The 21,777-nt window shown below is 38.8% G+C and overlaps 1 protein-coding gene across 2 annotated transcripts in view; it reads left to right on the top strand.

Moving 5' to 3' along the window:
• Positions 1-21,777, top strand: part of LOC134607110 (arylsulfatase H-like) — an 86,335-nt gene that overhangs the window by 63,124 nt on the left and 1,434 nt on the right. For both annotated transcript variants that reach the window (XM_063450166.1, XM_063450167.1), the window contains 2 exons: positions 21,122-21,284; positions 21,459-21,580. In XM_063450166.1, coding sequence (XP_063306236.1) covers positions 21,122-21,284; positions 21,459-21,580 — 285 coding nt within the window. The remainder of the gene's footprint in view (positions 1-21,121; positions 21,285-21,458; positions 21,581-21,777) is intronic.

The raw sequence follows: 21,777 nt of genomic DNA on the forward strand, positions 1-21,777 counted from the left end.
CATTTTTGAAAATATTTTATTATATCTTTTCATGTGTCAAAACTGAAGAAATTACACTCTGCTACAATGTAAAATAGTAAGTGTACAGCCTGTATAACAGTGTAAATTTGCTGTCCACTCAAAATAACTCAAGACACAGCCATTAATGTCTAAACACATGCTTGACACCATATGAACCAAATAAGTTTATCTTCCAGTAATCCATGTCCTTAGTCTGCTTGTCTTCAGCAAAATGTTAGCGGGCTCTCTTGTGCATCATCTTTAGAAGAGGCTTCCTTCTTGGATGACAGCCATACAGACCAATTTGATGCAGTGTGTGGCGTATGGTCTGAGCACTGACAGGCTGCCTCCACCCCACCCTTTGCAGCAATGCTGGCAGCACTCATATGTCTATTTCCCAAAGACAACCTCTGGATATGACACTGAGCACATGCATTTAACTTCTTTGGTCGACCATGACGAGGCCTGTTCTGAGTGGAACCTGTGCTGTGAAACCAGGGCAGCCATCAGGGGGTGACAACCGTAATGGGGATGACAACCGTGACGGTTGTCATGGGCCCGGCGGCCCTGGGGGGCCCGGCCGCCCTGGCCCCACGTGTGGGGCCCATCGGGTGGCCCACACACTTAGCCCGGTCAGCGCTGTGGCCGTTGTATAGCGCGACTGGGCCCGTTTAAAAAAAAAAAAAAGCAGCCACAAGTGCTGCTGGGAGGAAGTGGTCACCACTTCCTCCCAGCACACTCCGCGCGGGAGGAGCACGCACGCAAGTGAAGAGGGAGTCACGCCGACTCCCATCATCCCCAGCCACCCTCCTGCAAAGGTAAGAGACAGGAGGGTGGCTAGAAAATGAGTACTGTGTATGTGTGTCTTTCTCTGTATGTATGTCTGTCTGTATGTCTGTATACATGTATGTGTCTGTCTGTGTATGTCTATGTATGTGTCTGTCTGTAAGTCTGTGTATGTCTGTATACATGTATGTGTATGTATGTATGTATGTCTATGTATGTATCTGTCTGTCTGTATGTGTGTCTGTATGTATGTATGTATGTGGCTGTCTGTATGTATGTCTATGTATGTGTCTGTATGTATGTGTATGCATGTATGTCTGTCTGTCTGTGTATGTATGTATTTATGTCTGTCTGTATGCATGTATGTATGTCTATGTATGTGTCTGTCTGTAAGTCTGTGTATGTATGTATGTCTGTATGTATGTATACATGTATGTGTCTGTCTGTGTCTGTATGTCTGTGTCTGTATGTATGTATGTATGCATGTATGTCTATGCATGTATGTCTGTATGTCTATATGCATGTGTGTCTGTCTGTATGCATGCATGTATGTCTGTGTATGTATGTCTGTCTGTATGTATGTGTATGCCTAACTGTATGTATGTATATGTATGTACATATGTATGTATGCGCGTATGTCTATGTATGTCTGTATGTATGTCTGTGTATGTATGTATGTCTATGTATGTATGTGTCTGTCTGTAAGTCTGTGTATGTATGTCTGTATACATGTATGTGTATGTATGTATGTCTATGTATGACTATGTCTATGTAAGACTGATTTTTCTAAGGTTTTATGGACTGATGAAATGAGAGTGAGTCTTGATGGGCCAGATGGATGGGCCCGTGCTGGATTGATAAAGGGCAGAGAGCTCCAGTCCGACTCAGACGCCAGCAAGGTGGAGGTGGAGTACTGGTTTGGGCTGGTATCATCAAAGATGAGCTTGTGGGGCCTTTTCGGGTTGAGGATGGAGTCAAGCTCAACTCCCAGTCCTACTGCCAGTTTCTGGAAGACACCTTCTTCAAGCAGTGGTACAGGAAGAAGTCTGCATCCTTCAAGAAAAACATGATTTTCATGCAGGACAATGCTCCATCACACGCGTCCAAGTACTCCACAGCGTGGCTGGCAAGAAAGGGTATGAAAGAAGAAAATCTAATGACATGGCCTCCTTGTTCACCTGATCTGAACCCCATTGAGAACCTGTGGTCCATCATCAAATGTGAGATTTACAAGGAGGGAAAACAGTACACCTCTCTGAACAGTGTCTGGGAGGCTGTGGTTGCTGCTGCACGCAATGTTGATGGTGAACAGATCAAAACACTGACAGAATCCATGGATGGCAGGCTTTTGAGTGTCCTTGCAAAGAAAGGTGGCTATATTGGTCACTGATTTGTTTTTGTTTTGTTTTTGAATGTCAGAAATGTATATTTGTGAATGTTGAGATGTTATATTGGTTTCACTGGTAAAAATAAATAATTGAAATGGGTATATATTTGTTTTTTGTTAATTTGCCTAATAATTATGCACAGTAATAGTCACCTGCACACACAGATATCCCCCTAAAATAGCTATAACTAAAAACAAACTAAAAACTACTTCCAAAAATATTCAGCTTTGATATTAATGAGTTTTTTGGGTTCATTGAGAACATGGTTGATGTTCAATAATAAAATTAATCCTCAAAAATACAACTTGCCTAATAATTCTACACTCCCTGTATGTATGTATGTGTGTCTGTCTGGATGCATGCATGCATGTATGTATGTCTATGTCTGTCTGTCTGACTGCATGTATGTCTATGTATGTATGTCTGTCTGTATGTATGTATGTATATGTGTGTGTATGTATGTATGTATGTCTGTATGTCCGTATGAATGTATGTCTGCATATCATTATAAACGTATGTCTGTGTGTATGGATGTCTGTATGCATGTATGTCTGTCAGTAGGTCTGTATGTATGCATGTATGTCAGTTTGTATGTATGAATGTATGTCTGTATGTGTGTATGGATGTCAGTGTCTGTATGTATGAATGTGTCTTTATGTCTTCATGCATGTGTGTCTGTATGTATGTATGTTAGTATGTGTCTGTCTTTTAATATGTATGCCTGTGTGTATGTCTCAGTATGTGTGTGTCAGTATGTATGCCTGTATGCGTGTATGTCTGTTTCAGTATGTGTGTCTGTTAGTATGTATCTGTGTCCTTTTGTATCAGTGTGTGTGTTTGTGTCTGTGTTGTATTCCTGTAGGTGGTATTTGGAGGTGGACCCAGTGGGCGGTATTTGGAGGCGGGCCCCTGGGGGCCCAGACCCTGAGCTGAGTTAGGGGCCCCAAAATTTCTGGTGGCGGCCCTGTGTGAAACCACTGTATGGCCTTGCTCACCGTGCTGCAGCTCAGTTTCAGGGTCTTGGCAATCTTCTTATAGCCTAGGCCATCTTTATGTAGAGCAACAATACTTTTTTTAATTTGGACATTACCAATTAGGGGTATACTCACTTTTGTTTCCAATGGTTTAGACATTAATGGCTGTGTCTTAAAATAAGAAACAGTGGGAAAAATATGTTTTAAAAATTATAAACCATGTGTGAAACTAAAAATAAATAAAAATAAATATAGAAAATAAATAAAAATAAAAATAAAAAAAATAAAAAAAATAAAAATAAAAATGAAAAAATAAATAAAAATCCAACAAATAATAGTCCAGAATCAGATGTGGAAAAATGCCACTATCAGAAATCCAAAGTACAATAAAAAGGAGATGTGAATCCTGCACCAAAATCCCAATGTGTAATGGAGGGTAGGGGTCCAGATGTACGGAAATACCTTAGATAGAAGGGAAAACAGAAACGGTATATGGTGTAAATCCGTAACACAATTTATTTCTGGTATAAAATCCCCCCCTACATAAATACTCTTACACGAAAAAAGAGATACTCATCATTTAGCAGAACGCTTCCATGCCCAGTCGTTTGTTTAGATGAAACTGTAATTCCTCCAAGAAGACAGAAACTGCCCGGTGCACTCGGGAAAAAATGTCTTTGATACTGGCAGGAAAACAACGAACTTGCGGCAAATGCGGCTTGAGTTAGAAGCCGGTAAAGCAGGGAATGCTGCAGATGAAGTCTCGGTAGACACCTGATCAACGCGTTTCGCCCTTTCTACGAGGGCTTTCTCAAGATAGGTGTCTCATGCCTGGCTTGGCAGTTATATACTTTTGCCGGGCAAAAATCATTTAAAATCTTAAAGGTATAGCTTCAAACAAATAAAAACTTTTTCAACCAACATAAACATTTCGTATCAATTAAAAGGCTGCAACTTGAAATATACAAATAATTGTACCAATAATTAAGATTGTGATGTCTAAGCATCTTAACACATAAAATCTGAAATATATCATAGCAACAATTGGAAAAAGTTACAAATGTTACATCTGTGTGTCGTTTTCCAATGTAGCAACATCTTAGTGAATATTCCGTATAATGGCAACATATATATACTTCTTTTCTACTTGAAGGGCCACAATTTGTTGATACTATTAAGGGGCAATGATTTGGATATTATGCCCTAATCGCACCAACACTATAAAGTGTCCTATCAGACATAAAATCGAATGGGAAAAATATATATAATATAGTACATACATAAAATGGAATGAAATAAAAAAGAATAGTAAAATAAATGTCTTATCCTGTATCGGAGCTTGGACCTAAGTCGTAGTATATGGCAGTGACAGATGTTATATAAATCACAGTATCTGTTAGGCCATATTTGAACCCCAACAGAAATAGGGGTATATCTTCTAAACCCTTTTGGGACCAAAATCATAAAAAAACGTTTTGGGTGTAATAAACCGATAACTATAGTATATTCATTAATTCCAGCTCTGCATTTAGGCCCCAGGGGACAAGGGTCTTCAAATTGTAGATCCAGAACATTTCTCGATATGTTAACATTCTACTCAGTTCTCCTCCCCTCCATGGCACTTCTATTTTTTCAATGCCGCAATATGATAGGAGTGTGGGATCACGATTATGATGTGTATTGAAGTGATTTGAGAGTGTATGTTTATCAAATCCTCTTTTTATATTATACACATGTTCCCTGAGCCTGGTTTTTAATGTTCTTTTGGTTTGACCTATATACTGGAGGCCACACGGGCACTCCAACTTGTATATGACCTGTTTTGTATTGCACGTAATACAGTTCTTAATCTGGAATGTTTGTTTGGTTGTTGAGGACTGAAAGGTGGTACAATTTTTTCCTATAGTGCTTAATTTGCATATGTGGCAACTGCCACATTTGTAGTACCCCTTTTGGCCATTTAAAAAATGATTAGGTCTAGATGGCTTATTATAGCTATGTACTAATCTGTTGCGTAACGTGGGAGCCCCCCTAAAGATAACTCTAGGTTTAACTGGTAAAAGCGTAGCCAAAGCTGCATCTTGGCGAAGTAGGTGCCAATGTTTCTGTATGCTGTTTTTAATCTTATATGCTTGGGCACTATAGTTAAACACTAAAGGACATAAATCTTCAGTATTCTTGTTTGACTCTGCACTTTTTTGCTTCTTGTGTAGGATGTTTACACGCTCTATATTTGTCACTTTTTCGAGAGCTGTATCTAGTGCTTTCTCGTCATATCTTTTTTCTATGAACTGGTGTTTCACTTTTTGGAGTTGTTGGTTACATATTTCAGGGTCAGAACAATTTTTCTTGACCCTTAGGAATTGTCCAAAGGGGACACCTGAGAGCCAAGTTGGATAATGGCAACTAGAAGTTAGAATGTAACTGTTGACGTCTACACTCTTGAAGAAGGTTTTGGACTTGAGGGTGCTATGTTGATCCGTGTATAGGACCAGGTCCAGGAAATCTATGCTGCTGGAACTATACTTGTATGTAAAGGATAGGTTGTATTCGTTCCTGTTGATATATGCTAGAAACTCTAGCATATAGCAGAATATAAATTCTGTCTATAGAAGACCAGGTTCGCCCCCCACTGGTGTCCTTGCCAGATGAACAAGTTTTCCCAGTAGGCCATAAAGATGTTCGCATAGCTTGGGGCGAACCTGGTCCCCATAGCGGTACCGTTGATCTGCAGATAGATATCGTTACCATGCCAAAAGAAATTATTGTTGAGTATGAAATCAATGCATTCTATCAAGAATTCTACTTGTTCCACCAACATGGTGGGGTCCTCATATAGAGTTTTTCTCACTGCTTTTAATCCCTGGTCATGTTTGATAACAGTATACAATGACGTAACGTCGCATGTAACCATTATGTAATTCTGCTCCCATTTCAGACTTTCTATATTTATAAGCAGATCCCCACTATCTTTTAAGTATGATTTCGCCTTTTTAACAAAGGGTTGTAATATGACATCTATATACTGGGATAGGTTACATGTTAAAGACCCTATCCCAGAAATAATGGGTCTCCCTGGGGGCTTTTCGAGACTCTTGTGGATTTTCGGTAGTTGGTAAAATACTGTTTTTTGGGGGTAAACCACCATAACATACTCTAGTTCTTTTTTGTCCAATATATTTAGATAGCTACCTCTCTCCAATATACTGAACAAGTGTTTTTTTATGTCAGACGTGGGGTCTCCTCTTATCTGCTTATATGTGAGGGGATCATCCAAAATTCTCTTACATTCTGTGTTGTAATCCTCAGTATTTAGGACCACAATTCCCCCCCCCCCTTGTCCGCTGGCTTTATAGTGATGTCTTTATTGTCACTCAGCTCTTTAAGTGCTTTGTTTTCCCATACGCTTAAATTATGTTGGTGTTTAGCTACTTTTTTGGGTAGCTTCTCTATATCTGCCGCTACTGCCAGATTGAAAGCTGTCATGGGTCCACTTATTTGATTGGTTGGACAAAAGGAAGACTTATTTCTCAGGGCTGTATGTTGGAAGATAGTTTTTTCCGGTTTTTGTATCGCCGGGATGGGATTGTTTAAGAAAAATTTCTTTAGAGTTAATTTCCTGATATATTTTTGTACATCTAGATATGCTACAAAAGGGTCTGATGTAGTTGTGGGAGCATATTTTAAGCCTCTGTTAAGGACTTTAATTTGATGTTTGGATAAATTAACATTAGATAAATTGAAAATTCCCATTAGATCTACCTTCTCATTTTCTTTTCTCCTACGGTATCTCTCCCCCCCCCCCCCTGCATCCTCTAGCAGAGGTCTTTTTTTGGTATTTGATTGTTGGGGCTCTATTTGGTACCGACTGAGGTATTTCCCTCTTGGTCCTAAAAAATCCTCATTGTCTTTGGGATACATTCGATTCTTAGGTTCAGCCTCATGGTTAGTTGCCTCTCGGTTGAGTACATCGAACCTATTGTGAGAACGCCAGTTTTGGTTTAGTTGGTTTGCCCTTGGTGATTCTAAATGTTGGTTGCTCTGTGGTCTATTGGGGTTCCTTCTTTTGTGGGTGACCCTAGTCCACTCATTGTTGTATACCCTCTGAGGCTGAGGTGTGTGATATCTCTGTCTATGGTCCCCTCTTTCCATATGATTATGGTCTGGTGGATTAATGGCAGTTTTATCATATTTGGATTTATTGGAGGTGTCGTATTTTTTACCCCTTGATACATGTTTATAGGATCTCTCATTGGGGGTTCTCTTATAGTTCCTCACTTTATTTTCTCTAAAGTCCTCCTGGTCCCTCTCAAACTTTCGTTTTTTTAAAGATATAGTATCCTCAAATGCAGAACTCAACTTTCCTTTGATTTTGTCCATTAATTGTATGCACTCCGGTAGTGCCAGATGGGGAGACAACACTTCTTTCAAATTATTAATCTCCTCATCCAGGACCGCCAGCATACGTTTTCTTTTGCATATAATATGGCTCATAAGCTCATATGAACAATGGTCTAGAATCCTGTCCCAAACAGTATTGAAATCCTCATCCTCTTTATCTGTGGCTGATTTCAGCATAATACGCAAACCTCTAGGGATAATGCGTTTCTCCCAGTATTGTTCTAGGGAGGCAATTTCTAACTTCAGCTTCATTTCTTTAATTATAAGTTTCTCAAGCTGAAATACTTGTTTTCTCCAATGTGTGTCCTGCCTAATGATACATTCATTACTATCATTGTTCAAGGCAAGATCAATTTTACATTGTTCTCTAAACGTAAATAGGGACATGTTTAAATTGTACTGTGCTGCTACTCTTATATAGGGAAAAACGGAATACAATATATAAGAAAAAGAGAGCGCTAGTACTGAATGGTTAACTGGCTAGCGTAATAACCCCAAAAAAAATCTAAACAGTATATGAAATATGATACCGATACCGTAAGTAGATAAGCTGCTAAAACAAAAGAAAATCCCAATTTCTAATAAAAATACATATATGAAATTTCAGCGCTTAATAGATAATCCCCTTATATATAATAAGGGTCTTAAAATAAGAAACAGTGGGAAAAATATGTTGTAAAAATTATAAACCATGTGTGAAACTAAAAATAAATAAAAATAAATATAGAAAATAAATAAAAATAAAAATAAAAAAAATAAAAAAAAATAAAAATAAAAATGAAAAAATAAATAAAAATCCAACAAATAATAGTCCAGAATCAGATGTGGAAAAATGCCACTATCAGAAATCCAAAGTACAATAAAAAGGAGATGTGAATCCTGCACCAAAATCCCAATGTGTAATAGAGGGTAGGGGTCCAGATGTACGGAAATACCTTAGATAGAAGGGAAAACAGAAACGGTATATGGTGTAAATCCGTAACACAATTTATTTCTGGTATAAAATCCCCCCCTACATAAATACACTTACACGAAAAAAGAGATACTCATCATTTAGCAGAACGCTTCCATGCCCAGTCGTTTGTTTAGATGAAACTGCAATTCCTCCAAGAAGACAGAAACTGCCCGGTGCACTCGGGAAAAAATGTCTTTGATACTGGCAGGAAAACAACGAACTTGCGGCAAATGCGGCTTGAGTTAGAAGCCGGTAAAGCAGGGAATGCTGCAGATGAAGTCTCGGTAGACACCTGATCAACGCGTTTCGCCCTTTCTACGAGGGCTTTCTCAAGATAGGTGTCTCATGCCTGGCTTGAGAAAGCCCTCGTAGAAAGGGCGAAACGCGTTGATCAGGTGTCTACCGAGACTTCATCTGCAGCATTCCCTGCTTTACCGGCTTCTAACTCAAGCCGCATTTGCCGCAAGTTCGTTGTTTTCCTGCCAGTATCAAAGACATTTTTTCCCGAGTGCACCGGGCAGTTTCTGTCTTCTTGGAGGAATTACAGTTTCATCTAAACAAACGACTGGGCATGGAAGCGTTCTGCTAAATGATGAGTATCTCTTTTTTCGTGTAAGAGTATTTATGTAGGGGGGGATTTTATACCAGAAATAAATTGTGTTACGGATTTACACCATATACCGTTTCTGTTTTCCCTTCTATCTAAGGTATTTCCGTACATCTGGACCCCTACCCTCCATTACACATTGGGATTTTGGTGCAGGATTCACATCTCCTTTTTATTGTACTTTGGATTTCTGATAGTGGCATTTTTCCACATCTGATTCTGGACTATTATTTGTTGGATTTTTATTTATTTTTTCATTTTTATTTTTATTTTTTTTATTTTTTTTACTTTTATTTTTATTTATTTTCTATATTTATTTTTATTTATTTTTAGTTTCACACATGGTTTATAATTTTTACAACATATTTTTCCCACTGTTTCTTATTTTAAGACCCTTATTATATATAAGGGGATTATCTATTAAGCGCTGAAATTTCATATATGTATTTTTATTAGAAATTGGGATTTTCTTTTGTTTTAGCAGCTTATCTACTTACGGTATCGGTATCATATTTCATATACTGTTTAGATTTTTTTTTGGTTATTACGCTAGCCAGTTAACCATTCAGTACTAGCGCTCTCTTTTTCTTATATATTGTATTCCGTTTTTCCCTATATAAGAGTAGCAGCACAGTACAATTTAAACATGTCCCTATTTACGTTTAGAGAACAATGTAAAATTGATCTTGCCTTGAACAATGATAGTAATGAATGTATCATTAGGCAGGACACACATTGGAGAAAACAAGTATTTCAGCTTGAGAAACTTATAATCAAAGAAATGAAGCTGAAGTTAGAAATTGCCTCCCTAGAACAATACTGGGAGAAACGCATTATCCCTAGAGGTTTGCGTATTATGCTGAAATCAGCCACAGATAAAGAGGATGAGGATTTCAATACTGTTTGGGACAGGATTCTAGACCATTGTTCATATGAGCTTATGAGCCATATTATATGCAAAAGAAAACGTATGCTGGCGGTCCTGGATGAGGAGATTAATAATTTGAAAGAAGTGTTGTCTCCCCATCTGGCACTACCGGAGTGCATACAATTAATGGACAAAATCAAAGGAAAGTTGAGTTCTGCATTTGAGGATACTATATCTTTAAAAAAACGAAAGTTTGAGAGGGACCAGGAGGACTTTAGAGAAAATAAAGTGAGGAACTATAAGAGAACCCCCAATGAGAGATCCTATAAACATGTATCAAGGGGTAAAAAATACGACACCTCCAATAAATCCAAATATGATAAAACTGCCATTAATCCACCAGACCATAATCATATGGAAAGAGGGGACCATAGACAGAGATATCACACACCTCAGCCTCAGAGGGTATACAACAATGAGTGGACTAGGGTCACCCACAAAAGAAGGAACCCCAATAGACCACAGAGCAACCAACATTTAGAATCACCAAGGGCAAACCAACTAAACCAAAACTGGCGTTCTCACAATAGGTTCGATGTACTCAACCGAGAGGCAACTAACCATGAGGCTGAACCTAAGAATCGAATGTATCCCAAAGACAATGAGGATTTTTTAGGACCAAGAGGGAAATACCTCAGTCGGTACCAAATAGAGCCCCAACAATCAAATACCAAAAAAAGACCTCTGCTAGAGGATGCAGGGGGGGGGGGAGAGATACCGTAGGAGAAAAGAAAATGAGAAGGTAGATCTAATGGGAATTTTCAATTTATCTAATGTTAATTTATCCAAACATCAAATTAAAGTCCTTAACAGAGGCTTAAAATATGCTCCCACAACTACATCAGACCCTTTTGTAGCATATCTAGATGTACAAAAATATATCAGGAAATTAACTCTAAAGAAATTTTTCTTAAACAATCCCATCCCGGCGATACAAAAACCGGAAAAAACTATCTTCCAACATACAGCCCTGAGAAATAAGTCTTCCTTTTGTCCAACCAATCAAATAAGTGGACCCATGACAGCTTTCAATCTGGCAGTAGCGGCAGATATAGAGAAGCTACCCAAAAAAGTAGCTAAACACCAACATAATTTAAGCGTATGGGAAAACAAAGCACTTAAAGAGCTGAGTGACAATAAAGACATCACTATAAAGCCAGCGGACAAGGGGGGGGGGGGGAATTGTGGTCCTAAATACTGAGGATTACAACACAGAATGTAAGAGAATTTTGGATGATCCCCTCACATATAAGCAGATAAGAGGAGACCCCACGTCTGACATAAAAAAACACTTGTTCAGTATATTGGAGAGAGGTAGCTATCTAAATATATTGGACAAAAAAGAACTAGAGTATGTTATGGTGGTTTACCCCCAAAAAACAGTATTTTACCAACTACCGAAAATCCACAAGAGTCTCGAAAAGCCCCCAGGGAGACCCATTATTTCTGGGATAGGGTCTTTAACATGTAACCTATCCCAGTATATAGATGTCATATTACAACCCTTTGTTAAAAAGGCGAAATCATACTTAAAAGATAGTGGGGATCTGCTTATAAATATAGAAAGTCTGAAATGGGAGCAGAATTACATAATGGTTACATGCGACGTTACGTCATTGTATACTGTTATCAAACATGACCAGGGATTAAAAGCAGTGAGAAAAACTCTATATGAGGACCCCACCATGTTGGTGAAACAAGTAGAATTCTTGATAGAATGCATTGATTTCATACTCAACAATAATTTCTTTTGGCATGGTAACGATATCTATCTGCAGATCAACGGTACCGCTATGGGGACCAGGTTCGCCCCAAGCTATGCGAACATCTTTATGGCCTACTGGGAAAACTTGTTCATCTGGCAAGGACACCAGTGGGGGGCGAACCTGGTCTTCTATAGACAGAATTATTAGAGTTTCTAGCATATATCAACAGGAACGAATACAACCTATCCTTTACATACAAGTATAGTTCCAGCAGCATAGATTTCCTGGACCTGGTCCTATACACGGATCAACATAGCACCCTCAAGTCCAAAACCTTCTTCAAGAGTGTAGACGTCAACAGTTACATTCTAACTTCTAGTTGCCATTATCCAACTTGGCTCTCAGGTGTCCCCTTTGGACAATTCCTAAGGGTCAAGAAAAATTGTTCTGACCCTGAAATATGTAACCAACAACTCCAAAAAGTGAAACACCAGTTCATAGAAAAAAGATATGACGAGAAAGCACTAGATACAGCTCTCGAAAAAGTGACAAATATAGAGCGTGTAAACATCCTACACAAGAAGCAAAAAAGTGCAGAGTCAAACAAGAATACTGAAGATTTATGTCCTTTAGTGTTTAACTATAGTGCCCAAGCATATAAGATTAAAAACAGCATACAGAAACATTGGCACCTACTTCGCCAAGATGCAGCTTTGGCTACGCTTTTACCAGTTAAACCTAGAGTTATCTTTAGGGGGGCTCCCACGTTACGCAACAGATTAGTACATAGCTATAATAAGCCATCTAGATCTAATCATTTTTTAAATGGCCAAAAGGGGTACTACAAATGTGGCAGTTGCCACATATGCAAATTAAGCACTATAGGAAAAAATTGTACCACCTTTCAGTCCTCAACAACCAAACAAACATTCCAGATTAAGAACTGTATTACGTGCAATACAAAACAGGTCATATACAAGTTGGAGTGCCCGTGTGGCCTCCAGTATATAGGTCAAACCAAAAGAACATTAAAAACCAGGCTCAGGGAACATGTGTATAATATAAAAAGAGGATTTGATAAACATACACTCTCAAATCACTTCAATACACATCATAATCGTGATCCCACACTCCTATCATATTGCGGCATTGAAAAAATAGAAGTGCCATGGAGGGGAGGAGAACTGAGTAGAATGTTAACATATCGAGAAATGTTCTGGATCTACAATTTGAAGACCCTTGTCCCCTGGGGCCTAAATGCAGAGCTGGAATTAATGAATATACTATAGTTATCGGTTTATTACACCCAAAACGTTTTTTTATGATTTTGGTCCCAAAAGGGTTTAGAAGATATACCCCTATTTCTGTTGGGGTTCAAATATGGCCTAACAGATACTGTGATTTATATAACATCTGTCACTGCCATATACTACGACTTAGGTCCAAGCTCCGATACAGGATAAGACATTTATTTTACTATTCTATTTTATTTAATTCCATTTTATGTATGTACTATATTATATATATTTTTCCCATTCGATTTTATGTCTGATAGGACACTTTATAGTGTTGGTGCGATTAGGGCATAATATCCAAATCATTGCCCCTTAATAGTATCAACAAATTGTGGCCCTTCAAGTAGAAAAGAAGTATATATATGTTGCCATTATACGGAATATTCACTAAGATGTTGCTACATTGGAAAACGACACACAGATGTAACATTTGTAACTTTTTCCAATTGTTGCTATGATATATTTCAGATTTTATGTGTTAAGATGCTTAGACATCACAATCTTAATTATTGGTACAATTATTTGTATATTTCAAGTTGCAGCCTTTTAATTGATACGAAATGTTTATGTTGGTTGAAAAAGTTTTTATTTGTTTGAAGCTATACCTTTAAGATTTTAAATGATTTTTGCCCGGCAAAAGTATATAACTGCCAAGCCAGGCATGAGACACCTATCTTGAGAAAGCCCTCGTAGAAAGGGCGAAACGCGTTGATCAGGTGTCTACCGAGACTTCATCTGCAGCATTCCCTGCTTTACCGGCTTCTAACTCAAGCCGCATTTGCCGCAAGTTCGTTGTTTTCCTGCCAGTATCAAAGACATTTTTTCCCGAGTGCATCGGGCAGTTTCTGTCTTCTTGGAGGAATTACAGTTTCATCTAAACAAACGACTAGGCATGGAAGCGTTCTGCTAAATGATGAGTATCTCTTTTTTCGTGTAAGAGTATTTATGTAGGGGGGGATTTTATACCAGAAATAAATTGTGTTACGGATTTACACCATATACCGTTTCTGTTTTCCCTTCTATCTAAGGTATTTCCGTACATCTGGACCCCTACCCTCCATTACACATTGGGATTTTGGTGCAGGATTCACATCTCCTTTTTATTGTACTTTGGATTTCTGATAGTGGCATTTTTCCACATCTGATTCTGGACTATTATTTGTTGGATTTTTATTTATTTTTTCATTTTTATTTTTATTTTTTTTATTTTTTTTATTTTTATTTTTATTTATTTTCTATATTTATTTTTATTTATTTTTAGTTTCACACATGGTTTATAATTTATAATTACAACATATTTTTCCCACTGTTTCTTATTTTAAGACCCTTATTATATATAAGGGGATTATCTATTAAGCGCTGAAATTTCATATATGTATTTTTATTAGAAATTGGGATTTTCTTTTGTTTTAGCAGCTTATCTACTTACGGTATCGGTATCATATTTCATATACTGTTTAGATTTTTTTTGGTTATTACGCTAGCCAGTTAACCATTCAGTACTAGCGCTCTCTTTTTCTTATATATTAATGGCTGTGTGTTGTTATTTTGGGGGGATAGCAAATTTACACTGTTATACAGGATGTACACTCACTACTTTACATTGTAGCAGAGTGTCATTTCTTCAGTGTAAACACATGAAAAGATATAATAAAATATTTACAAAAATGTGAGGGCTGTACTGTGTGTGTGTGTATGTATGTATATATATATATATATATATATATATATAGAAGGCTTGGCCTGTAATTGTGGGAGGTACATTATTCCCTATTTAAACGCAGCTTACCTGTCGTCAACGTTCCCGGAAGTGCATCGCTTTACTTCCGGTTCACAGGACCCAATAATTTTCCCGGCCGCCGGCAGTCAGCCTTTCAATTCTGTCACTATCTAACGTGTTCGTAAGTATTACTAACACACGAACGGCTAATCCGTGAGTAATACTCGATCATTCGTACGTTCCATATTCTTATCTGCAATTACACCTTCGGTAATCGTTTGTCTAATTATTACAGCAATGCATGTGGTCTTGCATTCATTTAAACTATCTATAACAATCATGTAAAGTCCCAAGTCCATTTGCATAAATCCATACTAATCTTCGTTAGTTATTATGTAAATCCACTGTTATACCATTACGTTCAATACAAGGTATACATTAATAGTTATGTCTATTTTAAGCATATTTGTAATCTAACTTATTGTATAGAGATAAATATCAATCAAAGCATTTTACACTTGTTAAATAATACACTTTAGGTTTCAATAAATCAAACGGTTGATTACAGTAAACTCGACGACCTGATATAAAACTAATCTAACTTATTCAGCATTAGGAATATAAATATTCTGTTTATAAACTCTGCTAATGCGATAATCCTCCGTTTATCTTACACATGCCGCTACAATTCGTGCAATCAGGCATTTCGGGTTAACCCCTTAACCCCTTAAGGACCAAACTTCTGGAATAAAAGGGAATCATGACATGTCACACATGTCATGTGTCCTTAAGGGGTTAAAAATTCACCTACTCAGTGGGTTATTAGGTATCCGTTCACATTAATGCGGTTAATTAACCCTTTCGTTACATACAAATAGCCGAACATATAAACACTTCATAACAGGTTTTCGGTTGTTTTATGCAAACTCAGTTATAAAGCTCCGTTCGTGCAAACTAGCATTTCGTGTGATATAAACTGTCATTGGTTCAAGCTGGCATTTCACTCACATATTGCAGTAGTAGTTAAACTTTGTTTAAATTAAGATTCCATGCTGTCAATTTGAATTTACTACGACGGCTCCATTTAGTTAAACTTGTATATATTGTCAATTATATGCTGAGTAGCCTGGTTGGTTTTGGCTTTGTCACCACCTTGTGGTTTGACAAGGTTGAGCGGCAAAATTCGGTTAATATGCTTATTATATATATATATATATATATATATAGAGAGAGAGAGAGAGAGAGAGGTTCTTTACTCTGTACCTTCATTTGGGGTACATTAAGTGTCAGTGTTTAACTACGGACAAATAATTCACGGTCTCATGCATTTCTTGTTACTAACTACACTATTCAGTATTGTTTAGATGACATAGTTTTATATGTTGTTTCTCCCCTCTGTTAAGATAACACTATTCATGACACAGAGTACAAACGGGCCTTATTGGTTAAACGCAACCACTACATTATAAGAGTTCTGGTTATCCCCCGCCAAATCTTCTTACATCTTTTTTGACGTATACGGTTAGTATATAACCTTTTGGTTGGAGGGGAAAATTTCTACGGCTTCTCCCAGGGATTAGGTTGTAACTTAAATTTGTGACATGGTTTAGGTTCAAGTAAGGATTGTTCTTTCCACTTCAGTATACGTCATACAAGTCAATCATCAGGTATGTAAACCGGTCAAACCCAGGCAGGGTTACGAGTAGGTTTAAGCTCTCGCCAAGTTAGGTACGGTCCCATAGGCCTCTTCGTCTAGCAGTCAAGTGGTCCCGCAAGGCATACTATCAACCATTACGTTCAGAGGTTCATGCCCAATCGTCTCAGTTCATAGTTAGAGCCTTGCACCAACTCATGGGTAGGGCCTCACCCATCACGGCCAATCATTATTACATCCTGTTACGTGTCACCGAGAGACCAATACCCCGCCACCCACCTCAGTGGCACAAAGGCCCCACGAGCCAAATCATAGGTAGCGCCTGTCATAGCCACTTGGCAAGTAGTCAGGGCTTCACCTGTCACCAACCTAAGCTAGTTAATACAATTTCGCCAGTAGGCACTAGCCTAGTAAGCTGGGTCAGTACCGATCTATACGGTACCATACTAACCTTGTCCATCTGCCTTACTTCCGTAGCATGTCTAATGATTCTACACAAGGAGATGATTTGTCGGTTGCCAGCACCCCACTCAGATCAGGCTCGCAGAGACGACCCAATCCACCAAGTCCAGCTTCCAGCTATCGTTCCTGGACTATCCCTAAGATCACCTCAGAACTTAAAAAGAGGAATATTCCTTTCCCGGCTACAGCCAGGAAAGCCGAACTGTTTAGGGTATTAAATATTACTGAAGACAACGAAAGGCCAGGCCCTAGTTCTGATTTCAATGTGCAAAATAGCCTTGCAGAATTACACGTCATGATGGCCTCCCTTGTTTCTTCACTAGCAACTATTAATAATAGATTGGATAATCTGGAGTCAAACAATATTACAACCGTTACAGAGATTCCAGTGCCCGTGGCTCAGCCCACACCTAACTCAGGAGGTAAAGATAACCCTCTACCAGCCAATAGAGCTACCAATATCATAAACCCCATTCACCTCATTCCTCAGTCTCTAAGACGTGACATTATAGAAGGGAAGGACATAAACTTGGCATCACTACTGATAGCATCTCAAGACGTGGTAGAGAACAGGGCTTATACCTTCAAGGATCTGTCAGTAATGATGAAGTCTAGAGATCCTAGACTAAATAGGAAACTCAACATCCCCGAATTTGTCCTCGCATTCGGTTTGTACAGAGATGTGATCTGTACAGCTTTCCCACTCCGTAGAGAGGAACTTGACTTATACCTACACAAAGTGATAGAGTTAGCATACAAGTACGGGGGCTATGCATTTTATGATTATCATAAGTCATTCGCTTCCAGATCCGCAGCATCACTCTCCCAGTACAATACCATTACTGATTGGGAACAGCTAGACACAGTATTGTTTCTTATGCATTTTGCAGGCCTTAAAACCCCTTCCTGTGCTATTTGCTCGTCTGCTGCTAATTCAGTCAATTTCTGTCCTGAAAACGTAGCGTCCCCTTTTACCAGTAGGGCCAATATTGGTTACCAATCCAACACAACACAGAGGGAAGGCCAATAGGCAGGCCAATTGTTTTTCTAGGTAAAGCACAAGTCTGCAACAATTTCAATGCTGGTGGTTGCAGTTATAGTGCTTTTAGACTGTTGCACGTGTGCTCACAAATCTTCCACACCAATAAACGTACCTAAGTTGCAACGCTACCTGTGTAATCATCCTTCTGTTCATTTTGTGGAATTTCTCATGGCTGGTTTCACTAATGGGTTCCACACAGGGTTCGTGTCACTCCCCACAGGTGTTTTGGAATGCCCCAACTTACAGTCGGCACTCACAGATCCAGACAGCATACGAGAACTATTACAGAAAGAAATCACCAATGGTTTCATGATAGGTCCTTTCTCTACTCTTCCTTTCACTTCCTGGAGGACAAACCCTCTAGGAATCGCCACAGGGAAATACAACAATAAAAAGAGACTGATTATTGACCTTTCTGCACCTCACTCATCCCCTACACCTAGCCTTAATGCTCTGATCCCGTCAGGAGACTTTTCCCTGCAATACGCCAGAATTGACTATGCCATCCAAGCAATCATTCATGCCAGGAAGGCTGCTTGGTTAAGTAAATCTGACATCACAAACGCCTTTAACCCCTTGAGGACCAAACTTCTGGAATAAAAGGAATCATGACATGTCACATACGTCATGTGTCCTTAAGGGGTTAAACTGCTTCCCATCCATCAGTCACTCTGGCATCTGCATGGAGTTAAGTGGCAAGACCGCTACTATTTTGCTACAAGACTGACCTTCGGATCCAAAAGTAGCCCTAAGTTATTCGATATACATTTGCCGAAACTTTAACCTGGCTCCTACTGAACTCTTGCAGATGTCCAGTAGTCATAGATTACTTAGACGACTTCCTCACCATTGAACCTCACCAACACACACCCCACAGCCTTAATCACATGCTCACTCTGTTCAAAGACTTAGGAGTCCCTGTAGCCCAAGACAAAACAGAAGGTCCCAACACGGTGATTACGTTCCTGGGAATTACACTCAATTCCGTCTCTATGCAGGCCAGCCTGCTTCAAGAGAAAGTAGACCGGATTCTTTCTTACATAAACACTTACATGTCACAAAGCACTTGCGCAAGGAAAAAACTACAGTCACTACTCGGTTCACTAAATTTTGCTATGAGAATAATTCCTCAGGGTAGGTTTCTCATTTCCAGAATCCTCTCACTATTGCACGGCCTCCCCGATGATGACTCCACAACTTCCCTAGACGAATCAGCTAGAGCTGATCTACAAATGTGGCAGCTGTTCCTATCATCTTGGAATGGCAGGTCGCTATTTGTTTCACCCATATCTTACGATTACCCTGTAATTTGGACCGATGCTTCAGGTACATTAGGGTATGCAGCCATTTTCGGTGATGAGTGGCTATACGACTCTTGGCCAGTTGAGACCACCTCACTCGAAAATGTCAATACCACCTCAGCTCTATTTGAAATTTATCCTATAGTAGCAGCTGCACACGTCTGGGGTAAAGAATGGAGTGGACAATCTGTCAGATGCTTTTCAGATAACATAGCTACCTGTAATATAGTTAACAAAGGCCGCTCTCAGTCCCTCACGATTATGAATTTAATAAGGAGACTGACCTGGCTAGCCGCTAATCTGCAATTCTGCATAACATGTATTCACGTTTCGGGTGTTCAAAATGACGCTGCTGATGCTCTCTCACGCTTGAATTTGCAGGAATTTTTCAGGTTTCATCCATCAGCAAACCCGCAACCCAGGGAATCTCCAAGCTTCACAGAACTAATTATGCTTTAAGTTCTCTATTACAACATAACAGATCTCTCGCACAAGCAGGCTTGTCCCCTAATACAAGGAAAGCCTACTTCAGAGCATACAAGTTGTTTAAAAGTTTTGTTCGTGATTTTCATATAATAAATGTTTTTTCTGTTGAAACTGTTGTTGCATTCACAATTTTTTGCCACATTTCTCTTAATTTAGCCTACAACACTATCAAACTCTACTTAACAGGCATACAACACTACATGTTGACCAGCTATCCCAACAAAACTCCATTCCTAACGTCCTACCCAGTAAAAAGTGCCCTAAGAGGTGTTCACAGATTATCAGTACACAATCCCATCAAGAGACTTCCCATAGACAGTAAGCTCTTTAAAAGTATCTGCGATATCCTCGACACATCCCCTTTTGAACACACCACAAACCTAATTATAAAGTCCGCGGCTTACTTAGCCTTCTATGGTTTTTTGAGACCCAAATAATTTTCAGTGGAGAAAGCAACCGATTCTAAGCTTTGCCCCTAGAAGAAACACCTAAACAAAAAACAGGACCACTACATCTTATCTATTACCCATACCAAAACAAGCCAAACAGGTCCTCCGGTAGAAATTAAATACTATCCTACCTCTACCAAATGGTGTCCTATCCTAGTTTTAGATAAACTATTGATGTCCCAAATCACTTCCACCCCGGATTGTGCACTATTCAAGGGAAACCCCTAACCACTAAACAATTTCTGTATTACATTCATACATTATTACTCCGGCTAGGACATAACCCACACGCCTTCACGGGCCATTCCTTCCGCATTTGAGCAGCTTCAGCTGCCTCAGGTAACCATGTACCAACTCACATCTTCAAAAATATGGGTAGATGGAAATCATCCACATAAAATAGGTACATTCCTGACCCTGAAAAAGAAATAAGAATGGCTTTCCATGACATGTCTAAATAATGTTTGTGCTTAAATAAACTGATATGTATTTTGAGAAATCGCTTCTTATATTTTGCCCTCTTTTACAGGCCTAAATTCACATCACTTTCGGCACACGTCAACTGACTTTGCTATTACTAATACTGCTTTCGTTATTATTGTTGCCTTACGTCCTCGTAATGTGCCGTACACAAATAGAAGGCTTGTCCTGTAATTGTGGGAGGTACATTATTCCCTATTTAAACGCAGTAAGCCCAGCTTACCTGTCGTTGACGTCCCCGGAAGTGCCCCTCCCACCACACCCTCAAATTCTATAACATTTCACCTAGGTGGGCCCTCTTTTACAGGCCTAACCTCACGTCAGTTTCGGCACACCTCAACGGTCTTTGCTATTCCTAATACTGCTTTCTTTATTATTGTTGCCTTACGTCCTCGTAATGTGCCGTACACAAATATATATATATATATATATATATATATATATATATATTTAGGCAATGGCTTTTTTTTTTATGTATCCAACTTAGGTGGAAAAGGCATGGCTGGTTGGGAAGGTGGCATTCGAGTTCCAGGAATAATCCGATGGACAAATATTGTTCGTCCTGACACGATTATTGATGAACCAACAAGTCTAATGGATATTTATCCCACTGTGGTGCAGCTTGGAGGTGGAGAATTACCAAATGACAGGTAAATACAGTTTCTACTAGGGGTGCAGGACAGCAGACGTCTTTATGATTTGTGTTTGCATTGACAGCAAAAAGGTATGAAAGTATTGCCCCAGAAGAGTGTTTGGGAGACGACCCATGACCATTTTTATATTGCAAACATAAAGATACTTTCACTTTACTTTTTTACTAACAGGATAATAGATGGTCGGAGTCTAGTCCCGTTACTAAAAAATCAAGCAACTCACTCAGAACATGAGTTTTTGTTTCATTATTGTGGAAGAAATTTACATGCTGTTCGCTGGCACCAAAAAGACAGTAAGTATGAAAAACTAAATCAGCATTCTAATACAATTTTTTTTGGGTTTAGATCATATACTACACAGGATAAAATCTATTAACCTGGTCATTGACCAATATACGACATCAGAGGGGTTAATCTGCATATGTTCAGCAAGTTCAAAGAACGACTCCATGCACCATGATCACTTCAAATCATTGAAGTAACCCTTTAA

The sequence above is a fragment of the Pelobates fuscus genome, chromosome 1 (genome assembly GCF_036172605.1).
Source record: "Pelobates fuscus isolate aPelFus1 chromosome 1, aPelFus1.pri, whole genome shotgun sequence".
Taxonomy (NCBI): domain Eukaryota; kingdom Metazoa; phylum Chordata; class Amphibia; order Anura; family Pelobatidae; genus Pelobates; species Pelobates fuscus.